At 46.9% G+C, this 21,414-nt stretch overlaps 1 protein-coding gene and 2 non-coding genes across 3 annotated transcripts; 1 reads left to right on the top strand and 2 right to left on the bottom strand.

The window, feature by feature from the left end:
- Positions 1 to 8,841: 8,841 nt before the first annotated feature.
- Positions 8,842 to 18,435, top strand: LOC115464610 (testicular acid phosphatase homolog). Its single transcript, XM_030194970.1, has 13 exons — positions 8,842 to 8,934; positions 9,256 to 9,351; positions 9,901 to 9,987; positions 10,254 to 10,406; positions 10,519 to 10,617; positions 10,942 to 11,037; positions 11,122 to 11,254; positions 11,517 to 11,599; positions 12,351 to 12,457; positions 13,027 to 13,205; positions 14,107 to 14,240; positions 15,455 to 15,608; positions 17,854 to 18,435. The coding sequence occupies exons 1-13, from the start codon at positions 8,842 to 8,844 to the stop codon at positions 17,982 to 17,984; spliced, it is 1,545 nt and encodes a 514-aa protein (XP_030050830.1). The 3' UTR covers positions 17,985 to 18,435.
- Positions 18,436 to 18,513: 78 nt separating this feature from the next.
- LOC115467455 lies at positions 18,514 to 18,605 on the bottom strand. Its single transcript, XR_003941745.1, has one exon. It is a non-coding gene; the product is annotated as a small nucleolar RNA SNORD88 (small nucleolar RNA).
- Positions 18,606 to 18,848: 243 nt separating this feature from the next.
- On the bottom strand, positions 18,849 to 18,940 carry LOC115467454. The gene has a single exon (XR_003941744.1). It is a non-coding gene; the product is annotated as a small nucleolar RNA SNORD88 (small nucleolar RNA).
- Positions 18,941 to 21,414: the final 2,474 nt, after the last annotated feature.

The raw sequence follows: 21,414 nt of genomic DNA, 5'->3' as shown, positions 1-21,414 counted from the left end.
AGTATTGTGAACAACAGCCACACTTGCTGAGCGGACCATTGCAGCAAACTGGACCAACCCTTCGAGGAGCTGCCAGACGATCGGGCGCTTGATGAGATAGTGGAGCAACGGGGCACGGATAGCGTCACTGCAAAGTCCGGATGCACAGTTGTTGAGCCGGGTATTGCGGACAAGTGAGATAACGGTCACTGGTACTCACGTGGCTGGTCCAAGCAGCACGGAACCACCAACACCACCGGTGAAGGGGTTCATTTATCTAAAGAGAGGTCTCAGTGAAACCAGCTTTAGCCCCAGTCCGGCTGTTCCTGCCTACCTGCCTGCGGCTCCAGCTCGTCCTGCCTACCTGCCCACTTGCCTGCCTGCTGCTTCAGCTCCAGTCCTGCTTACCTGCTGCTCCAGCTCCAATCCTGCTATTCCGGCCTTCTTCGCCCCAGTGTTGCATGCCAAGGCTTCAGTGTTGCATGCTGTTCCAGTCTTGCCTGTCCTTCTGTTCCAGTCTCTTCACCGCAGTGTTGCATGCCACACTGTTCCAGCCTTCAACCTCAGCTCCAGCCTACTGCCTCACCTTTGTTCGTGACTGTTACCTAGCTTCGGCTCCTGTCCTACTGTTCCAGTCTCTTTGCCCCAGTGTTGCATGCCACACTGTTCCAGCCTTCAACCTCAGCTCCAGCCTACTGCCTCACCTTTGTTCGTGACTGTTACCTAGCGCTTTGGACTGCCTGAGTCACTACATATGGCTCCATTTCACATTCTCCTCCTAGTACTGTCCCTTCCCAATCTATTTCTCCACCCAAAGCCACTTTGTACTACAGTTATACATTGCCCTCTTGTTGATTTTATTACCTCACCATCTCTCTTGTCCTCTTCTTCCCTCCTTGCTTTCTGCCTTCAACATTTCATTCCTTCCATTGTACCTTCCCCATTCTATCTGAGTTCTTCTCGCCTTCGTCGCCACTCCTCTCCTACTCTCCTCCGCACTCTCTTACTACTACTTCTCTCTGCTGGGGACATCAATCCCAATGCCAGGCTTCTCATGGAAGCACAGGGTTTGTGAGCCCTTGGACCACTGCTGTGGAGCGGAAGTGGCAGGCAAAACCACCCCCAAACCAGAGGCAAGGCAGAACAGGACTGGAACCCCGGACTGGAGTTGCAGCAGTGGCAAACAAGCTGGGACAGGCAGAACAGGAACAGCTAGACTTCACCTGCGCTTGACCGCCATCCCCCAGGGTGCAGGCGGCTGACAGGACTTACAGCACAGGGCAGGAACTGGATACCAACAGGAAACACACAACAGAGTCAGGACTAAAAGCTGCCAGGCAGCCACTAAGAAGGAACACAGACACAAGACAAGGAAATGCAGACCAGAAACAAGACTAGGTACTAAGCAATAAAACCAAAGCTAACTACACACAAACAAACTAGAACCAGGCAAGAAACTCAGACTAGAACTGGACTAAGCAGAAGTGCACCGAGTATACCCACATACCAGGGACCTTAGACGATGCAAAGGCAAACACAGAAGTTTCCAGGTGGCTAATAAAGCCCATCAGCAGCTGAAGTTCAGCTGCAGGAATCACAAGGCAGCTACGGGTGCTGTTCAGGCACAAACAAGAAAAGCAAGTCTGGCAGCCTGGAAGATCCGAACCGGACTGGGCTGAAGTCTGGAACGTGTGACAGTTCATAGCAGCCACCGGTTCAGGCCACCAGAGGGCGAGGTGAGCACAGACAAGGAAACAGTCACCACCGTGACACCCAATCCTGGCCCCCCTCACCAACCCTCATCCTATTTGTGCAGGTCGCACCATGACCTCTCCAATCTCATCTCTATTCCTCTCCTCCCCCCCTCTTCTCTGCCCTTTTCCTGCACCCTATGGAATGCCCGCTCCATCTGCAACAAACTTTCCTTTATCCATGACCTTTTTATCTCTCGTAGCCTCCATCTGCTCGCCATAACTGAAACTTGGCTGTGCCCTGATGACTCTGCTTCAATCGCAGCCCTCTGCCATGGTGGTTATCTCTTCTCCCATACTCCTCGCCCTGCTGGCCACGGTGGTGGTGTTGGACTATTACTCTCACCCTCTTCCAAATTTCAATCTCTTCTGCCACTGCAGTCTCTCTGCTTTTCTTCCTTTGAAGTCCACTCCATCTGCCTATTCACTCCTTCGCCTCTTCGATTAGCAGTTATTTATCGTCCCCCTGATAAGTCCCTTTCATCCTTTCTCAGCGACTTTGACGCTTGGCTTTCCTTCTTTCATGATCCTTCTTCCCCCTCCCTCATCCTTGGTGACTTTAATATTCATGCTAATGATCCCTCCAACTCTTACGTTTCCCAGTTCCTCGCCTTAACATCCTCCTTCAATCTCCAACTATGCTCCACTTCCCCCACTCACCAAAATGTCACTGTCTTGATCTTGTCTTCGCCTATAATTGCTCTTCCTCTAGTTTCTTTGCCTCAGATCTTCCCCTCTCTGACCATCACCTAATAACCTTCACACTCAAACGTCCTCCTGCCCAACCCTGTCCAATCTTAACCAATTTATCTAGGAATCTTCAGGCTATCGACCCTACTACCCTATCCTCCAGTGTCTCGAACCTCTTCTCTACCACTCCACCATCCAAATCTGTCAATGAAGCCATCTCTTCATAGAATACTTATTTATTTGTATCCCACATTTTCCCACATATTTGCAGGCTCAATGTGGCTTACATAATATTGTGAAGGCATTCGCCAAATCCGGTACGGGACAGTGGCGTAGCTACGTGGGGCCTGAGGGGGCCAGGGCCCCCGCAGATTCACCCCAGGACCCCCCTCCCGGCGAACCCGCCCCCGCCGCTGCCTACCTTTACTTTTGCTGGCGGGGGATCCCACTCCCCGCCAGCCGACGTCTTCTCAGTACTTCCTGCTCTTCAATTTGTTTGCTGACGTCCTGCACGTAATTGTACATGCAGGACGTCAGACTCAGAGAAGTTCTGTTCTCTGAGTCTGACGTCCTGCACGTACAACGTGCAGGACGTCAGCAAACAAATTGAAGAGCGGGAAGCGACTAAGAAGAAGACGTCGGCTGGCGGGGAGTGGGATCCCCCGCCAGCAAAAGTAAAGGTAGGCGGCAGCGGCGGCGGGTTCGCGGCGGGAGGGGGGGGCGGCAATGTCGGCGGTGGGGGGGCGGCGCCAGGGGGAGGGCTAAAATGTGCCCCCTCCCCCCGGGCTCTGGACCCCTCTCCCACGGAAGGCTGGCTACGCCCCTGGTACGGGATAGTTACAAAATTTTGTATTGGGATAGGGAAGATAAGATTCAATCAAGTTGGGTTGAGGTAAAAGAGTTCATCAATGTCCAATACGATCTTTAATAGTGGAGTGTTGCAGGGTTCAGTCATTTAAGTTGAGTCATTCGGATATGCCCTTCCGAATAGGTGAGCCTTTAATGACTTTCTGAATTTTAGGTAATCATAAGTTGTTTTCACCACTTGTGGCAATGCGTTCCACAGGCGCGTGCCTATGTAAGAGAAGTTGGACACGTGGGTTGTCTTGTATTTTAGTCCTTTGCAATTTGGGTAATGGAGATTCAGGTAAGACCGTGATGAACTGGTACTATTTCTGATTGGGAGACTGATTAGGTCAATCATGTAATCTGGGACTACTCCATAGATAATCTAATGGACTAAGGTGCAGATTTTGAAAGAGATGCATTCTTTGATAGGAAGCCAGTGCAATTTTTCCTCTGCTTTAGACACTCTTGCACCTCTCATGCCCCATCCTATACGGCGTCCCAAACCCCAGCCTTGGCTGACTTCTAAAATCCACTACCTATGTTCCTGTGCCTGCTCCGCCGAACACCTCTGGCTAAAATCTCGTGCCCTTGCTGACTTTATACACTTCAACTTCATGCTAACCTCCTTCCAATCTACTCTTTTGATTGCCAAACAGGACTATTACATCCAGCTGACTCTCTCGGCTCAAACCCTCGACTTCTCTTCGCCACACTGAACTCTCTCCTCAAGGTGCCTCCATCTCCAAATCCCCCCTCACTATCTCCCCAGACCCTAGCTGAATTCTTCCACGACAAGGTTCAGAAAATAAACCTCGAATTCTCAACCAAGCCACCCCCACCTCTCCCTCCTCTTGTCCGTTCCCCTAACTCCCCAACCCCTCCGTCCTTTTCCTCCTTTCCTGAAATCACTGATGAGGAAACAACACATCTTCTCTCCTCCTCAAAACGAACTACCTGTTCCTCTGATCCCATTCCTACCCACCTTCTTAACACCATCTCTCCTACTCTCATCCCTTTTATCTGTCATATCCTCAATCTTTCACTTTCCACTGCGATTGTTCCTGATGCCTTCAAACAAGCTGTGGTCACACCACTCCTTAAGAAGCATTCACTTGACCCTACCTGTCCTTCCAACTATCAACCCATCTCCCTCCTCCCCTTCCTCTCCAAGATACTTGAACCACGTGCCATTCACCGCCACTGTCTTGACTTTATTTCATATCACTCTGTTCTTGACCCACTCCAATCTGGCTTTTGCCCTCTTCATTCTACTGAAACTGCACTTACAAAAGTTTCCAACGACCTGTTACTGGCCAAATCCAAAGGTCTCTATTCTATCCTCATCCTTCTCGATCCGTCCGCTGCTTTTGACACTATTGATCACAGCTTACTCCTTGATACGTTGTCTTCACTTGGATTTCAGGGCTCTGTTCTTTCCTGGTTCTCCTCCTACCTCTTGCTTCACACCTTTAGTGTGGATCCTCTTCCACTTCTATCCCACTACCAATCTGTGTACCTCAGGGTTCTGTTCTCGGTCCTCTCCTATTCTCCATCTACTCTTCTTCCCTTGGCTCTCTGATATCGTCCCATGGCTTTCATTACCATCTCTACGCTAATGACTCCCAGATCTACCTCTGTACCCCCGAAATCTCAACTAACATCCAGACCAAAGTTTCTGCCTGCCTTTCTGATATCGCTACCTGGATGTCTCAACATCATCTGAAACTTAACATGGCCCAAACTGAGCTTCTCATCTTTCCCCCTAAACCCACCTCTCCTCTTCCCCCTTTCTCTATTTCTATGGATGGCACTCTCATTCTCCCCGTCCCATCAGCTCGTAACCTTGGGGTCATCTTCGACTCCTCTCTCTCCTTCTCTGCCCACATTCAGCAGATTGCCAAAACCTGTCGTTTCTTTCTCTGTAACATCAGCAAAATCCATCCCTTCCTCTCTGAGCACTCTACCAGAACCTTCATCCAAACTCTTATCACCTCTCGCCTAGATTATTGCAACCTTCTTCTCACTGGCCTCCCACTTAGCCATCTCTCTCCTCTTCAATCAGTCCAAACGTCTGCTGTGCAACTCATTTTCCGCCAGAGTCGCTATGCTCACATTAGCCCTCTCCTCAAGTCACTTCACTGGCTCCCTATCCATTTCCGCTTTCAATTCAAACTTCTCTTACTGACCTACAAGTGCATTGCATTCACTCTACCGCTCCCCATTATCTCTCCGCTCTTGTCTCTCCCTACGCCCCCCCCCTCGGGTACTCCGTTCTGTGGATAAATCTCTCCTGTCTGTCCCCTTCTCCTCTACTGCTAATTCCAGACTCCGTTCCTTTTATCTTGCTGCACTTCACACCTGGAATAGACTTCCCAAGCTTGTATGTCTAGCCCCGTCTTTGGCTGTTTTCAAATCCAGGCTGAAAGCCCACCTCTTTGACGCTGCTTTTGACTCCTAACCACTACTCACTTGCCCTGTACCCTTTTTCTCTTACCTCTTAGTTGTTCTGTCTATTTGTCTTCCTATTTAGATTGTGAGCTCTTTGAGCAGGGACTGTCTTTTCGTGTATGATGTACAGCACTACATATGCCTTGTAGCGCTATAGAAGTGATAAGTAGTAGTAGTAGTAGCAAGCTCCATTTACCACTACCCTCTGTTTCCTTCCATTTAACCAATTTTTAACCCAGTCACTTTAGGTCCCATACCAAGGGCACTCAGTTTATATATCAGTTGCCTGTGCAGAACCGTGCCAAAGGCTTTGCTAAAATCCAAGTACACCACATCTAGCGCACCTCCTGAGTCCAACTGTTTGGTCACCCAGTCAAATAAATCAATCAGTTTGTCTGACATGACCTGCCTCTAGTGAAGGCATGCTGCCTCAGGTCCTGCAGTACCATTGGATGCACCCCATCAGGCCCCATTGCTTTGTCTACTTTTAGTTTAAATAGCTTCTCATGAACACAATCTCTTGAGAATTGGTCTCGTCTGCCACATAACCATCCCCATTAGCATTTGTTTTCTGCAGTCCTACCCCTGAGAACACAGAACAGAAATAATTGTTAAGCAGTTCAGTATTATCCTTATCAGCTTCTACATATTCCTCCCCCTCAACTTTGTGCTTCACAATTATAATATTGTCTTTGGCCATTTTCAAATCCAGGCTAAAAGCCCACCTGCTTTTGATTCCTAACCACTACTCACTTGCCTTGTACCCTTTTACCCCACCTCTTTAATTCCCTTACCTCTTAGTTGTTCTGTCTGTTTGCCTGTTCTATTTAGATTGTGAGCTCTTTGAGCAGGGACTGTCTTTTCATGTATGGTGTACAGCGCTGCATATGCCTTGTAGCGCTATAGAAGTGATAAGTAGTAGTAATATGGAACTTCCTCCTGTCATTTATAATCTTGGCACCAGGCAGACAGCACACTTCCCTGGACATCATGTCTGGTCAGCAGATGGGTGCCTCAGTATCTCTAAGAAGAGAATCGCCAACCACCACCAATACACAACAAACCTCTAATATACCGCCCCTCCTCCAATACACAACCTCCTTATAGCACACCTGCAATACACAACCTCCTTACAACATGCTCCCAATATACAGCACCAATACACAATTTCCTTACAATACACCCACAATATACACCTCCAATACACAACCTGCTTATAACACCCCCCCCCAATATACCAACATCTTTAAAACATACCCCAATATACAGCACCAATATACAACCTCCTTACAACACACCCCAATACATCAACCTCCTTACAACACAACCCCAATATACAGTACCAATACACAACCTCCTTACAACACACAGCCTCCACTAGCGTTTTTAGATTTCCTCTCATTCAGTCTATTTCTTCAGGAGTGTCCTCTCTGTTATAGGGATATCAAACGGACCCTGAGGCACTCCACTGATCACCACTCTTCCCTCAGAGTGAATCCCATTTACCACCATCCTCTGTCTTCTGTCATTCAGACAATTTCTAACCCTTTCCCCCACCTCCAGACTGCTCAGTTTATGAATGAGCTTCCTAGGCATGACAGTATCAAACTTTGTGATGAAATTCTACCATACTACCCACCCATTGTTCCCACACAGGTATACTTTCACACACATGTACCCTCACACTTACATACATGTACTGTCACAGAAATATCATACCTGCATATGCATATTTCTCTCCCAGACACATGTGCTATTCCAGTGTGTTAACATAGCATATATCTCCTGGGCAAACACACTCCCAAATACACATCCACGTATGTGTGCAGGGACCCATTTTGTATTAGAAACACCCATTCCTTGTATGTAACTTTCTCTCGGCATCTTTCAGCTCCTGTGGATCTGGGGCACCCCATCCCCTCCTCTTCATATGATTTGGGGGGTGACTTAATATCACGGCCATTAGGTTGTAATGAGCCACAGGGCTCCCAAATCCTGTCTCCTCTCTTCTGCTGCCTGTGAATTTGTGAATGCCACAAACATTTTTTTTTTCCAAGTCCAATACAATTTACCTGAAATTATCCCAATATGTCTGCCATGGTTCTTTGATCCTTCTGTTTTTCTTTTCTGATGTCACTAGAAGCAGTGACTGAGGCATTAATAGCTCTGTAATCCTCAGCCCCTGCCTTCCCTATCATTTCTGCCCTAAATTTGTGCTCTATTGATAATAACAAGTAAGAAACAAACAGCTGAGACAGGACTCAACCTGTCTGAAAAAAAACAAAAAGAGCCAGGTGGGATGTTATCATCTGAAAAACCACAGTGAAGAACTGGCCCTCGCCCACCCCAGCTTCAGCTGTCCAAGACCTGAGAGAATCCAGAGAAGAGCTTTGAAACCCAACCAGTAATTATCAACTGAACCCAAATTCATTCCTCACATATCCCCCTTCCCTAACTCAGCTGTCCTAAGTCCAGGAGAACCAGGGAATGCCATCAAAATCCATCCAGAAAAAGCTACTGTCCCTTCGGACTCGGACCCCAGCACAGCGGTCACTCTGATGCAACACCAAGATTCTTTTACCAACCATGACATCCTTAGCTTAATCCTGGAAAACCTAAGGTCCTCTTTCTTCCCCCAGTGCTTCATTAAAGCAATTTTTCTTCCTCTAGTGCTCTGAGATACAGGGAGGATCATAGAGCCCCTCTCAGCATCTCCTTTTGCCTTTTCAACTCTGTTCCTTTTTTTTTTGTTTTAAGGTTTATAAAACTAGTTTCTTTATCAGGAGAAAGTCTACCCCACCGTTGGCACTTCCCTTTCTTTCCTTTCAGATTGAGGAAGTGCCCAGCCTCCCTGTTCAAGACTTCCCAGAGCAAAACAAGGAGCATTTGCCTCAGACTCTGCCGTAGCAGGTGAAACACACATGCCCACAGACAAACAACCTTGATACCTTTCAATTAGCAGCTTGAGCATGCGGTTGAGCGCAGAAGAAAACAAACATAAGTTCAGACCAGTCAGCACCCATGAGTGCCAAGCTCCTCCTCGGGCAGGTGAGGCACTAGCAACTATAAGTGGGGCATTTGTCTCTTCACAGGCCAGAGCTCCATCCCCTCACCAGCTATCAACATGCGTCCGTGCCAGCTGCTCATACTGCTGTGGTCAAGCTTTCTAATCCAGCTGCAAATCACCCAAGCCAGAACACTGAGTTTTGTCACTGTGGTAAGATTTTCTATGTCCTAGCCCACTCAGCTCTTAAAATATCAGGGGCCATTCCAACAGCCAGCTACAGAATTATGTAAGTCCAGGGTTGCCATTACTTCAGCCAGGGTGTGTTTGCATTATCAGGTTGGAGTTTATATAAAAATGCTCTATAATATACACCCTCTGGATGTAACAGCATAAATATCTCTGTCAAGCAGAGCACGTGTGTGCAGAAGGGTCCATGCTGCAGGATCCTGGAACAGTACAGGAGAGCAGGGATGAAGAACCCTGGAACAAGGAAATATAAACTTTCTGGTCATCTCTTCCCTTTCTCCTCAGTTATTCCGCCATGGAGACCGAGCCCCCATTGATACATACCCCCAGGACCCCCACAAGGACAGGTCCTGGCCCAATGGCCTGCAACAGCTTACCCAGGTGAGCTTCCTGCTCTTCTGCTTCCAATGCATATTATTTGTACCATGTGGTCAGATTTATACTTTATGCAGCATGGGATAGATTTTCTGTATGATCTACTATATACACAATATAATCAGCCCTTATGCACTGAGAGATGATTTATCCGGACTGTGTACATTATACAGTGTAAGCAAAGTTTATGCACTGTGGGATGATGTATCTGCAATATGCACCATAAGATGGTTTGTTTGTTTTATGTACAGTATGTAGTGTGAAAAGATCTTATGCACGGTGAGATGAGTTATCTCTGCTGCTTGCACTGTGGGATGTTATATCTACCATATGTTATAGTGTGAATAGATCGTATGCACTGTGGAATGTTATATGTATTGTATGTTTACATGATGTGAGCAGATTATATGCACTGGGGGATGAGTTATCTCTACCAAACGTTACATATAGTACAAACAGAATTGATGTACTGAGGTGTGGGCGAATTCACCCTAAATCATGCAAATGTACCCAAACTGGAATGATGTCTTCATCTTCCACGGTTATTGCACACAGGAAGGGATGCGGCAGCAGTATGAGCTGGGACAATACCTGAGGAGGAGATATTCACACTTCCTCAGCCCTTCGTACCAGAAACAAGAGGTAACGGCAGATTCTCAATGCTACCTTTCCATCTAAAGTACACAGATCTGTGGAGTTTTTTCTTCTTTTTTTCCCATGAGCTAACATTTCTTATGCTGGCAGCAGGTTGGTGAGGTGGGACACAGAGAAAATCTTCATTAATGTGGCTGGCTGCCAGTGCGGTTCTGACTAGTGCTTGCGGAAAGTTACTGATCATCACTGGGCCTGGGCAGATAGGGGACTGGTGATCAGCTCCCTTTACCTCTCTCTTCTCCTTTCCTTTTCAGATCTATGTACGGAGCACAGACTACGACCGCACACTGATGAGTGCCCAGGTGAACCTGGCAGGGCTTTACCCACCAAATGGCTCCCAGCATTGGAATCCCGAGATCCGATGGCAGCCTGTTCCCATCCACACAATGCCTGTGTCCCAGGACCGGGTGAGTAAACACCAACGATCCTCAGATCTTTCTTGGAAACTAAAGAAAAGCTTTTCAGCTGACATCTCTCACCAGGCATTAACAGACCCACTCTTATACTTCTCTTTTTCAGCTCCTGAAATTCCCCGTCAAGGATTGCCCCCGCTACCATGAGCTGATGGAGGAAACAACGCAATTACCAGAATACCAGGACAAAATGAACAAATGGAGGGTGAGGACAAGCATGGATCAGAAAGAGATCATTGGGAGAAGCGAGGAGAGGAAAAGGCACATCTCTTGTCTGGAACAGATTTAAGTGCCATGGATAATATCATATTTGGGTCCTCAGAGCAGGCAGGGGACGAGGACAGGGGGGCTGGGAGAGAAGTTTCAGTAAACACTGCCAGCACGCCAGGGAATAGATCAAAGAGCCAGGGTGATGGATCTCTAACCTCTTAAGCTAAGTGGAAACTCTCTTGACTTGGGTAGTACACAAGGTGGGGCCAAAATTTACCCAGAAGGGGTGATCACCTGTCCCATCTCTTTGTGCCCTCAGGATTTCATCAATCAGACAGCAAACCACACGGGATACAGCGTAGAAGGGGGGGCACTTCGGAAGATCTGGAAGGTGTATGACACGCTGTATTGCCAGGTAAGGCTCACTGTTGCCAGAAAGTGTAAAATTGAACCTTAGCGAACAGCCTAATAGGCTTCTCCGCATCCATCTTATCTGCAGAGGAAGCACAACCTGAGTCTGCCAGAGTGGGCCACGCCAGATACACTCCGCACGCTGGAAGACATCTCCACCTTTGAGATCAGGTCTCATGTGAATCTGCACAAAGTCGATGAAAAGGCCCGGCTGACAGGAGGTAAAGCAGCCCCACCCTTCCCTGTCTCTCTCCCATCACACAAGCCAATTCCTCTGAAATGCAGCAGAGTGGAACAGGAACCCAGCACTACCTGGGTGACGGCAGAGGAACTGCATCCATCCCAGTGGGCAGCTTCGAAGCTATCCCTTGCTAACAAAAAAAATCAATGCTTTGTCAATGTACTGAGCAGTTCAAACCATTGCCGAGTTTTGATTTCTAGATTCTACTCCCAAACCAAGTCTCAGCTTTCCTTCTTTTGCAGGGATCCTAGTGGATGCAGTCCTCAGGAACTTTACAGAGGTGTTGAAACGGTCTCTGCCGCTCAAGATGATTATGTACTCTGCGGTAAGTGGCTCTCCTTGTCAGCTTCAGGGCCTCAGCTGTGTCCTCCAGCTAAGGACCGAGTGCAGTAGTGGAATCCTGTGCCAGACGAGATGCAGAGTGTTTTATGGTGCAAGATCCCACCGATAGAGAGCCTTAGCTTACAGGCCTGCTTTTTAAAAAGTCACAGTTCATAGCCTTTTACTTCCCAAAGTTTTTGTATTTGTGACCAGCTTTTCCACTGCCCCCGCCGGATGCACGGGAAGCAAAGTCGCTTACCTGTCACGGCCACACTCTATAGACAGCAGGGGATGCAAGCATACCAACTGGTACGTTGGATCATACGTATTGCCACACTGGGACAGACCAAAGGTCCAAGCCCATATCCTGTTTCCAACAGTGGCCAATCCAGGTCACAAATACCTGGCAAGATCCCCAAAGAGTACAAAACATTATATGCTGCTTATCCCAGAAATGTCTCCATGTCCTCTGTTGTCTGCAGCAGAGAAGCTGAACCACTTAGGGCTCCTAGAAAGATGGGCTACCATCACCAGGATTCCTTGTGAAGCACACATCATGATATTTCACTCATGACCCATAGCATGTGCAACTAAGTAATCCCCACCCCCGTACCAGTCAGCACCCCTAACACTTCAGATCCTGCCTGGATTTACAACTCCTACCAGGGTAGTGTATGTGGTGAACCTGATGGATGGACAGGTGGCTGCATGTTGAGTCCCTCAGAGACTGATGGCAGGCGATTCTCTCCTCCTAGCATGACACTACAATCATCGCCTTGCACGGTGCACTCAAGATCTACAACGAGAAACACCCCCCCTATGCAGCCTGCCACATCTTCGAGTTCTACCGTGAACTAGACAGGTAGGCGGTGAAGCAGTGACCTTTGGGGAAGGGAGGGGGAATGGAGATGGAGAGAAAGAATAGCAGCCACAACAGGCCAGCAGTCAGCTGTATTTGAAACAGGTGCTGGTGGGACAGGTCCCACAAGATAGGACGAGCAGATAAACAAAACCTTCAGACTCGCGCATGTTTTGCAACACTAAAACCTCCTAATTTTACATTTAGCACATAGGTTCTAGAGTAGGTTCTAATTGGCACTAACAACCCATAAGCAGCAACAATTGGAGTTAATTGGGGCTCATTTGCAGCTACACGCACAACTGCACCCAGTCACTAGGAACTGCACAGAAGAGCGTGCAAGTGGGAGGGCCTGGGTGGGTCAGGGTGTGTCTAGAACTTACACATGTAACCGACATTTAATGGTGGTATTTTACACCAGTAAGTGGCCACGCCTACAGAATTCATGCTTAGCTTGCAGCGGTCTAACGCCTAAATTTCAGCAACCTTTTCGGAAGTACCCCTATGCCTCTGAATCCAGCAGTGAAGATGTGGTTCGGTTCTGCCGCTCACTCTCGCTCCTGTCTCCACAGCACTTACAGTGTGGCCATGTTTTACCGCAACGATTCTCACCAGGAGCCGTACGAGCTGATTCTGCCTGGCTGTACCTCGCCCTGCCCGCTCTCTCAATTCATCAAGCTGACAGCTGCAGTCATCCCGCAGAACTGGGATAAAGAATGTCACAGGCCGGAGTCTGCAACCCAAACTGCAGGTAAAAGACCAGGCTGAGACACCCGTGCCACCACTGAAAATCTAAACGAGTTTAAATCAGTACACAGCAGGACAGGGGACATCATGTTTTTAATAATCTCTTTGTTCAGCAACAAACACAAAACAGCATAGCACTGTCAAATAACAGAACATTTTGATCGTTAACTCCAGGCATGGCACAGTGCTGTTTTATAAGTGCAATACATCAACCACAGAAAAGGAAAGCTGTTTTCAATTTCCAACTTTTCCCATTACATAATACCTCCCCCCAGCCAACTCCCATCCCTCTCACTGAACAAACCACACAGTTCACCCCTAAAGGTGATTTGACCCCATTTCACCAGAGCAGAAACTCCCACTAATACTCCCCAGGACCAAGGATTACATAGTCCAGTAGCGCTATAGAAATTATTACATAGTAGATGACGGCAGATAAAGACCTGAACGGTTCATCCAGTCTGTCCAACAAGAAAACAGCAAACTGAAACCTAATAGGCCACATTTTTCTATGTACTTTCTTATGTTAAACTACGTTGAAAACATTTTCCAAAAGCATACGGAAATCATTGCTCCAATATCAGGAGCTCTTAGCTACGAAACCCCAGTGCAGTAAATATTTAACAATCACTTCTACACTCTATGTAGTAAGGCGAGCCAAATATTTTTTTTGATGGTGGTTCATTTTTGAAGATTTTTAGTACTGACTATGCCATTTCAATGCAGCATATATCAAGTTTTGTTAGTAAGATGTGTGTGTGTGTGTGTGTGTGAGTGAGTGAGGGGGGGGGGGGGGGGGGTCCTGAGTTCTCCAGAGTACCAATACACTCTAAGGCCAGTGTAGACATAGTTGCCTACCCTGAAATTTTTGGGGTTGTCGTCTTTTAAAATCTCTGCTTTTGCAGATGATATTCTGGTGCATCTTATCCGGCCTAAGAGGTCTTTAGAAGCGTTATTGGAGCCGATGCAGGAATACGGAGACTTTGCAGGTTTCAAACTTAACTATTCTAAATCCTTGGCGCTGACAGCACATACGAGTGTCAGAAGGGAGTGGGGGGACTACGTTTCCGTTAAGGTGGGCCGCTGATTCACTCTTGTATTTGGGAGTTAGAGTTTCAATGCAGACATCAGCCTTATACTCCATCAACCTCACCAGATTGTTAACTAAGATGAAGAGTCAGTTAGATGCATGGAGGATGTTACCACTTAATATGCATGGGAGGATACATTTATTTCGCATGGTAAAATTCCCACGGTGGCTCTATACCTTTCAGGTACTACCTCTGAGACTAAAGAATAAAGACTCAAATCAAATTTATAGGCATCTGCGGAAATTTGTATGGAAGGATGCTAAAGCAAAACTTCCCTTGAAGTTTTTATTGGGGCCCTGGAGAATGGGGGGGATGGGGATTCCAGACATCCGGCGGTACAATCAAGCCTGCTTGCTTCGTCACTTGGGAGATTGGTTGATTGATAGACAGGACTTTACACCCCGTCAGATGGAGCAAGATTATTTTAAGCTCACTCATTTCTCTTATTTGTTACATTGCCCCAGTGTTGGCTGCGCTACCTGAACATGCTAGGGGGAGTATCTTGCTGAATCCACTTCGAGAGACTTGGCAGGATTTAACTCGGTTGTGGGGATTGGCGGCAGATGTCTGGGATCAACTGCCTTTGCAGGATAACCCATTGTTTACCCCCGGGTCAGAAAATATGGTGTATCGTTCTTGGGCAAAAATGGGGATAACAAGGATCATGTCTTGGGCTTTGGGGGGAGACTAATGGAATTGGGAGCCTTGGGGGTAGGCATAACCCATAGTCATTCTTTTGCATATCAGCAGCTAGTGCATTATATTAAGACTTTAGACCCGGGAAAGTTGGGTAGTGGACATGGGCGTCGCATTAGAGGATTCTCTGGCTCCATACCCAGGGACAGGCTGTCAGTATCAGGGTTGCATGGGGCACTTTGAGAGTTAGGGGGGGGGGGAGGGGAAGGATACAGGGAATATTCAACAGCGTTGGGCGCAAGACCTGAAACGACCAAAGTTGCAGCTGGATTTTAGGAAATTGACTTCCCGTATCCCAGCATTAACGGTGAATGCTAATTTGCGTGAGTGTCAGTATAGAATCTTACACAGAGCATACATGTCTAAGGCTCAAGTATTTAATCTTTGCTCTAAGTGTAAGCAGAGGGAGGGCACATTATTTCATGCCTTATGGGATTGCTGTCTGATATGGGCTTTTTGGCAGCAGATATTTCGGTATCTGGAGTCATTGGTGGGTTCCAGGATCCCTTTTTCTCCTTTGGGAGCTTTGCTGGATAAATATGAAGTGTTTGTGCTTCAGGATAAAGGGGCTCAGCAGCTCATTCACAAGGCTAGTCTCTTGGGGAAGAAGCTTATCTTGGGTGCGTGGATGAGTGAAGACCCGCCGGATTTTTGGCATTGGCGAAACCGGCTGCATGAACTTTTATTGCAGGAACGGCGGATGGTGGGGACCTCTTTAAGGGGGGAAAAATGCTTTTTTGAGAATCTGGGAACCGTACATACAATCACTGTCGCATAAGACCCGCAGTTTAATACTGAATAAACTTTGAGGTTTATACATATGTGTACGAAAAAGAGAAAGGAAGAGAAATGGAACGAGGGAATTATATATATATATATTTTTTTTTTTTTAAATTTATATTGGGTATTATGGGGGGACAGGGTGAGTAGATTTTACTGGGCATAGAAAGTTTTCTTAGGAGGGGGGAAAATAAAATTGCTTGGACGACGATTTGGTTATTTGGCTTACTGTGTGTTTTCTATTATTACTATTTTTTTTTTGTAGTATCGACTGCTAGGTTGTAAATTGTTATTGACTTGTCATCAATAAAAATATGATGGAACATAAATATAAGCCCTGCAGGGAGGGGGAGCGACAAGGTTAACTGTTTGGAAATGCGATCGCTCCTTACTTTGCACTTCGTTGGTATTGTTTTACGGGGTATCTACTGGGAGTATTGTACGCTAATTCTTTTGCAGCACCACTAAAACTGTTGTAATATATGATGAACAAGATAAAGTAAGGGTACAAAAGGGGGGGGGGGGGGGGAGGGGGCAAAAATGTTTAAAATTTGATGACTGTGGTTATCTTACGTATGATGATCCTGCACTAATGTCAATGTGCTGAGTTTGTTTTGTACCTTTTGACTTGTCATCAATAAAAAACGTTGAAACATAAGGCCAGTGTAGACATAGAATAAGTAGCACACATTTTTTAGACATGGTGTCACCAATGCAAATATAAAGAAGAGGCAAGTAATGACAAAAATATATATGGTCACTGTTGAAAAATAAAACATGAGGGACAAAGATCTCAAAACACCCAAACGCTTACTGATATTTCGCAGTCTTCTGCTGCGGTTGTATCATTTACTGTTGGTTTAAAACAAAAAAACCTTGATACTTTAGTTCAATTTATTACTTTATTGCTTATGTTAAAAATGTTTTTTTTTTAAATTTTCTGTTCAAAAACAGCTCTCATTTTACAGCACAACAATAATTCAATTATTCTCACTTTATGTTACATTTAGTGGCAGCACACTACAACTGTTTTACTAACATCAGGTGAAATATCCTCTTCTAAATCTGTGCCAGCAACAGTCCATAGAGAAAGGTTCCCCTTATACCTCCTTTTACTGACTTTAGGTTTCTTCTACGCTCTCTATCAGATCCTCATTTAACACCGACCCTGCTAATGTACATATTCTATAAATGGCACTTCAGGTTGGCCGCTGTTTATAGAGTCCATTTCCGCACCAGAACCCAGGCACCAGTATGGAGGACTGGCCTAATGGTTACTGTAGTGGGTTGTGGACCTGGGTTCGATTCCTGCTACTGCCCAAGGGTTGGCAGTGGATTGAGATCCTGGCGACCCGGGTTCAATGCCCTCTGCAGCTCCGTGTTACCCTGGGCAAGTCAGTTTGCCATCCATTGCCCCAGGTACAATATACTACTTTGGCTGTGAGCCCACGTGGGACAGTGCCAGGACCTATAAAAATAAATTAAAGTAGCCTAATGGTTAGTGCAGCAGGCTTTGATCCTGGCAACCTGGGTTCAATTCCCACTGCAGCTCCTTGTGGCCTCAGGCAAGTCACCTAACCCTCCATTGCCCCAGGTACAAAAAAACCCCAAAAAACCCAACATAAGATTGTGAGCCCTCTAGGGACTGAGAAAGTACCTGTATATAATGTGTACAGCACTGCACACATCCAGTAGCGCTATAGAAATGATTAGTAGTAAATGTTGACACCCAACTCCAGGCATTCTAGCATGGAAATGGAGCTAATTTATTACCGTGCGTGCAAACGCCCATGCCACATCCTTTTGAGTTGCACGCTAGGGGATTTAGGTGATGGGGTTACAGAATAGGGTACAGAAATGCACACGCAAATTTCAATTACTGCCAACAAACTGCAATAATTAACAACTGCAGTTAATTGTCTTGTAAGTTAATGAATTTGAATGTGGATCTTTGATCTGTGCACACATCTCAATGCCATAAATAGAAACTGGGGACAGTGCTTAGCTTATAAGTATGCAAAATGGTTTCTCAGTGGAAGCGATTTTAACTCTGGCTGGGTAATAGACACCGAGCTGTTCGCTAACACTTATGCTCTGATCTCTCTGCAGGAGCGGCTGTCGCAGCCCTGGCAGTGGCTGTCGGGATACTCGGGGCAACACTCTTAGTCCTCACTGTACTATACTGGATGTGGAGGAGAAAGGTTCAGGCTGTGTGAGAGGAAGGACCTGGCCTCTATCATACGGCATATCAGCTTGAGATATGCGCTTGCAGCTATTTCACCATCAAACCCCTGGGCATCAGCCCCTGTATGGAGGGAGGGCTGGGTGGTAGAGCAGAGAGGTTGCCAAGGGAAGGCACTCTATGTCTGAAGCACCAGGCTGCTGGCCCCAGCTCTCATCAACTATGCCCACAGCCAGACCAGGGGAGGGGGAGAGAAGGGGAGTATTGTGTATATGAAAATAAGTCCGGGTCAAAACAGCCCCTACCATCAGATTCAGCACCAGGGAGTCCAACAGACAGAATCTTCTGCACTTACACAGAATCATTTGAACTTTTGCTTAATGCCGTTTGTTTCATTATTAGTGCAGTTTTCTGTACTTTCACATGAAATATATTGAAAGTTGATCCAGTCCACTTGTCCAAAGTTTCAGGCAGCACCCACTCACCTGAAAAAGAAGAGTACCAAGAGCAGTTGAGTAAACCCCAATTCACCCCCCTCCAACTCTCAAGCAGATCACTGGTCCCTGTCCCTCAGTCTCTCTGCATGTCAAGTCACAGAGAGGCACAGTCATCCCCAGGGTTATGTAGGAGCCCAGTGCTCACATCACTGGGACAAGGACACCCCTTCCCCGGGAAAGGTGGGCTGGACAAGGCTGTGTACACGTACATACCTGCAAGACAGCAGACAGTCAGAAGACACCTACAGGAGCTAGGAAGAAACACACATACATCAGTTTCCACAGTTTGCAATGCCTGGACAGCTGATGATCCTCTTCCTCACCTGCTCCTCCCACGAGACCACCCAGCCCCAAATATTACATGTCTCACCTGTACCCTACTAGGGCCCCCTTGTCACCACTGTCCCCTCAGTCTCCTTGTGTGTCAAGTCACAGGGATGCACAGACATCTACATGGTGTATTCAGAGCCCAGTGCTCACATCATAGGGGAACTCTCCTCCCTCCCTCACCCGCTAAAATAAGAGGTGTTCAATATGGCACTCACCAAGCCCCCCCCCCCCCCCCCACAAAAATTTCAACAGAGGAGCCTGCAATAGACAAAGATCAGAGGCAGTAACTACCAGCTCCCCACAAGGGCAACACATCTGAGCCATATAACACCAATCCAAGCAACTTCTCCTCCCCCCTAATAACTAAACAACCTCTTCTCCCCATTATAACCATACCATCTCATCCTCTCCTCCCCCCCAAACCTATAACCATACCGTCCTCCCCTCCACCCTAGAACTACATCACCCTCCCTCCCACCCAGCTAACCACACTGCCCTCTCTATCCATCCCCTCCCCCTATAACCACACGAACTTCTCGCTGTTCCCTCCACCTTACCACCATACAGCCTTCTCCCTCCTCCACGGCCGCGTGCGCGTGTTAGAGAGCGAGAGTCCCGTGTCTGGGCTTCTTATAGTTCCCCAGGCCCCCTCTCGGGCTGTCCCAGTGCCGCCTGCGTCCGTGTATATCTGTGTGAGTATTGTGTAAGTGTGCTGTATGGGGGGAAGTGAAGTAATGATGCCGGAGAGTAGAATAAATATTTTCACCTTTGTCCAGTTTCCTCCTCTCATGCTGCCGGTACGTACTCTAGAGACACGGCTTTATTGCAGGCAACCAGAGCCAGCCTCCCATCCCGCTCCCAAATCTATCTAGGCCCCTTTTGCGTTTCAAGCCTCGCTCTGGCCAACGCAAACACCTTCAGGGCGTCTGCCATTGGCTGAGCCCAGCCGGAATAATCTGGACCCGCCCTTCTTGTTCTCCTACGCAGGACATTTATTAACTGCTGAATGTGTTTCTGTAACGTTTTCATGCCAATAAAGTTATTGAATCGGACTCTGACTCGAACAGTATCTGGCCCCGCCTCCGCGTGACAGGGGCGGCAGTGGATTGGCAGCTTTCTGTACGCATGCGCGCTGTGTGGTCCCTGCGTTCCAGTTCCAGCCCTAAGGCTCCAGGTTCTAATCTTGCACCTGCGCTCAATCAGCTCTTGAGGTGCAGGAAAGACCGGACATAGGGGCAGCCCAGAAGGGATTTAGTGCACAGGCTTAGTAGCAGCTGAAACCCAGCTCTATTCCTAGATATGGGCAGTGTTGCGCAATATTGAGTTACTATAGTTACTTCTTGCAGTAATCAATTAAGTAGTTAACTACTTATTTACTATCCCAATAACTGTAATTAATTACTTTTGAAGAGTTGCATAAAATGATGACATGACAGAGGATGTGGTTGACATCAGGTGGTCAAATCTCCTTGAAATAAGCATCAAGAGAAGAAGTTGCAATATTCACATTGGGGTTGTATACAAGATGGGTATTTTATCTGCTTCTGTACAATGTAAAAGCATTGTCTCACAGGAAGAGATTAGGATGCCTTAGGTGAAAGACAGGGCGAGATGGATGTGTGATATGAGGGTGACAAAGCAGTATAATTTTACGGTTTGTACATAAGTATTGTTATACTGGGAAAGACCAAAAGTCCATCAAGCCCAGCATCCTGTTTCCAACAGTGGCCAATCCAGGTCACAAATACCTGGCAAGATCCCAAAAAAGGAACAATACATTTTATACTGCTTATCCAGAAATAGTGGATTTTCCCCAAGTCCAATTTAATAATTGTCTATTGACTTTTCATTTAGGAAGCCGTCCAAACCTTTTTAAAACTCTGCTAAGCTAACCACCTTTACCACATTCTTCGGCAACAAACTCCAGAGTTTAATTACACGTTGAGTGAAGAAAGGTTTTCTCTGATTCATTTTAGATTTACTACTTTGTAGCTTCATCGCATGCCCCCTAGTCCTAATATTTTTGGAAAGCGTAAACAGACGCTAATGTGATAGAAAACCCAGATCTTTGTTAAGTCCTGTCTGGTGGGTGTCAAAATAGTTAATAATTTTGACTTCAAGGTCTTATGTTCCTGGATTTCATTAAAATATCCTTTTAGTCAGTGACATTCCTATGTCAGCTGCCACCCAGGGCAGATCACTGCTGCGCACCCCCCCCCCCCCACGCATCACCTGGGGATGCAGGGAGCAGTCGCACAGCTGTCGGCTCCACCGGGTACCTACCCCGGAACAGGAAGTAACATGACAGGGAGCAGGGAACCGGCAGAACCGACAGCCGCGCGGTTGCTCCCTGCATCCCCTTGCAGCATGCACCCAGACTGCCTCCACCGCCCTGCCCTTAGTACACCACTTTTAGTGTTCTCACCATAAAATCATTGATGCAGTGTTGTTCTGGTTTTGTAAAAGTGCTGTCCCACAAAGCTAACATCCCTGTTGGAATTGCTGATGTTTAATATGATGTCTATGTAAATTGATTTTTTTTTTTTTTTGCATATGGCTTGTTTCTCCAGTATAGCACCCTTCTTTATACTTTTTTACATTGAATATATGCCACATTTGAAGATGAGTATGTAAAGG

Source organism: Microcaecilia unicolor, chromosome 3 (assembly GCF_901765095.1).
Source record: "Microcaecilia unicolor chromosome 3, aMicUni1.1, whole genome shotgun sequence".
NCBI lineage: Eukaryota > Metazoa > Chordata > Amphibia > Gymnophiona > Siphonopidae > Microcaecilia > Microcaecilia unicolor.
The sequence above is the reverse complement of the archived record's forward strand: the minus strand, read 5'-3'. Positions and strand labels throughout refer to the sequence as shown.

Coding starts and splice junctions, on each gene's coding strand:
- LOC115464610 (XM_030194970.1), top strand. CDS start 8,842: ATGCGTCCGTGCCAGCTGCTCATACTGCTGTGGTCAAGCTTTCTAATC. Junction 10,618..10,941: donor ACAAAATGAACAAATGGAGG/GTGAGGACAAGC, acceptor TTGTGCCCTCAG/GATTTCATCAATCAGACAGC. Junction 13,206..14,106: donor GTCTGCAACCCAAACTGCAG/GTAAAAGACCAG, acceptor CTGCTTTTGCAG/ATGATATTCTGGTGCATCTT.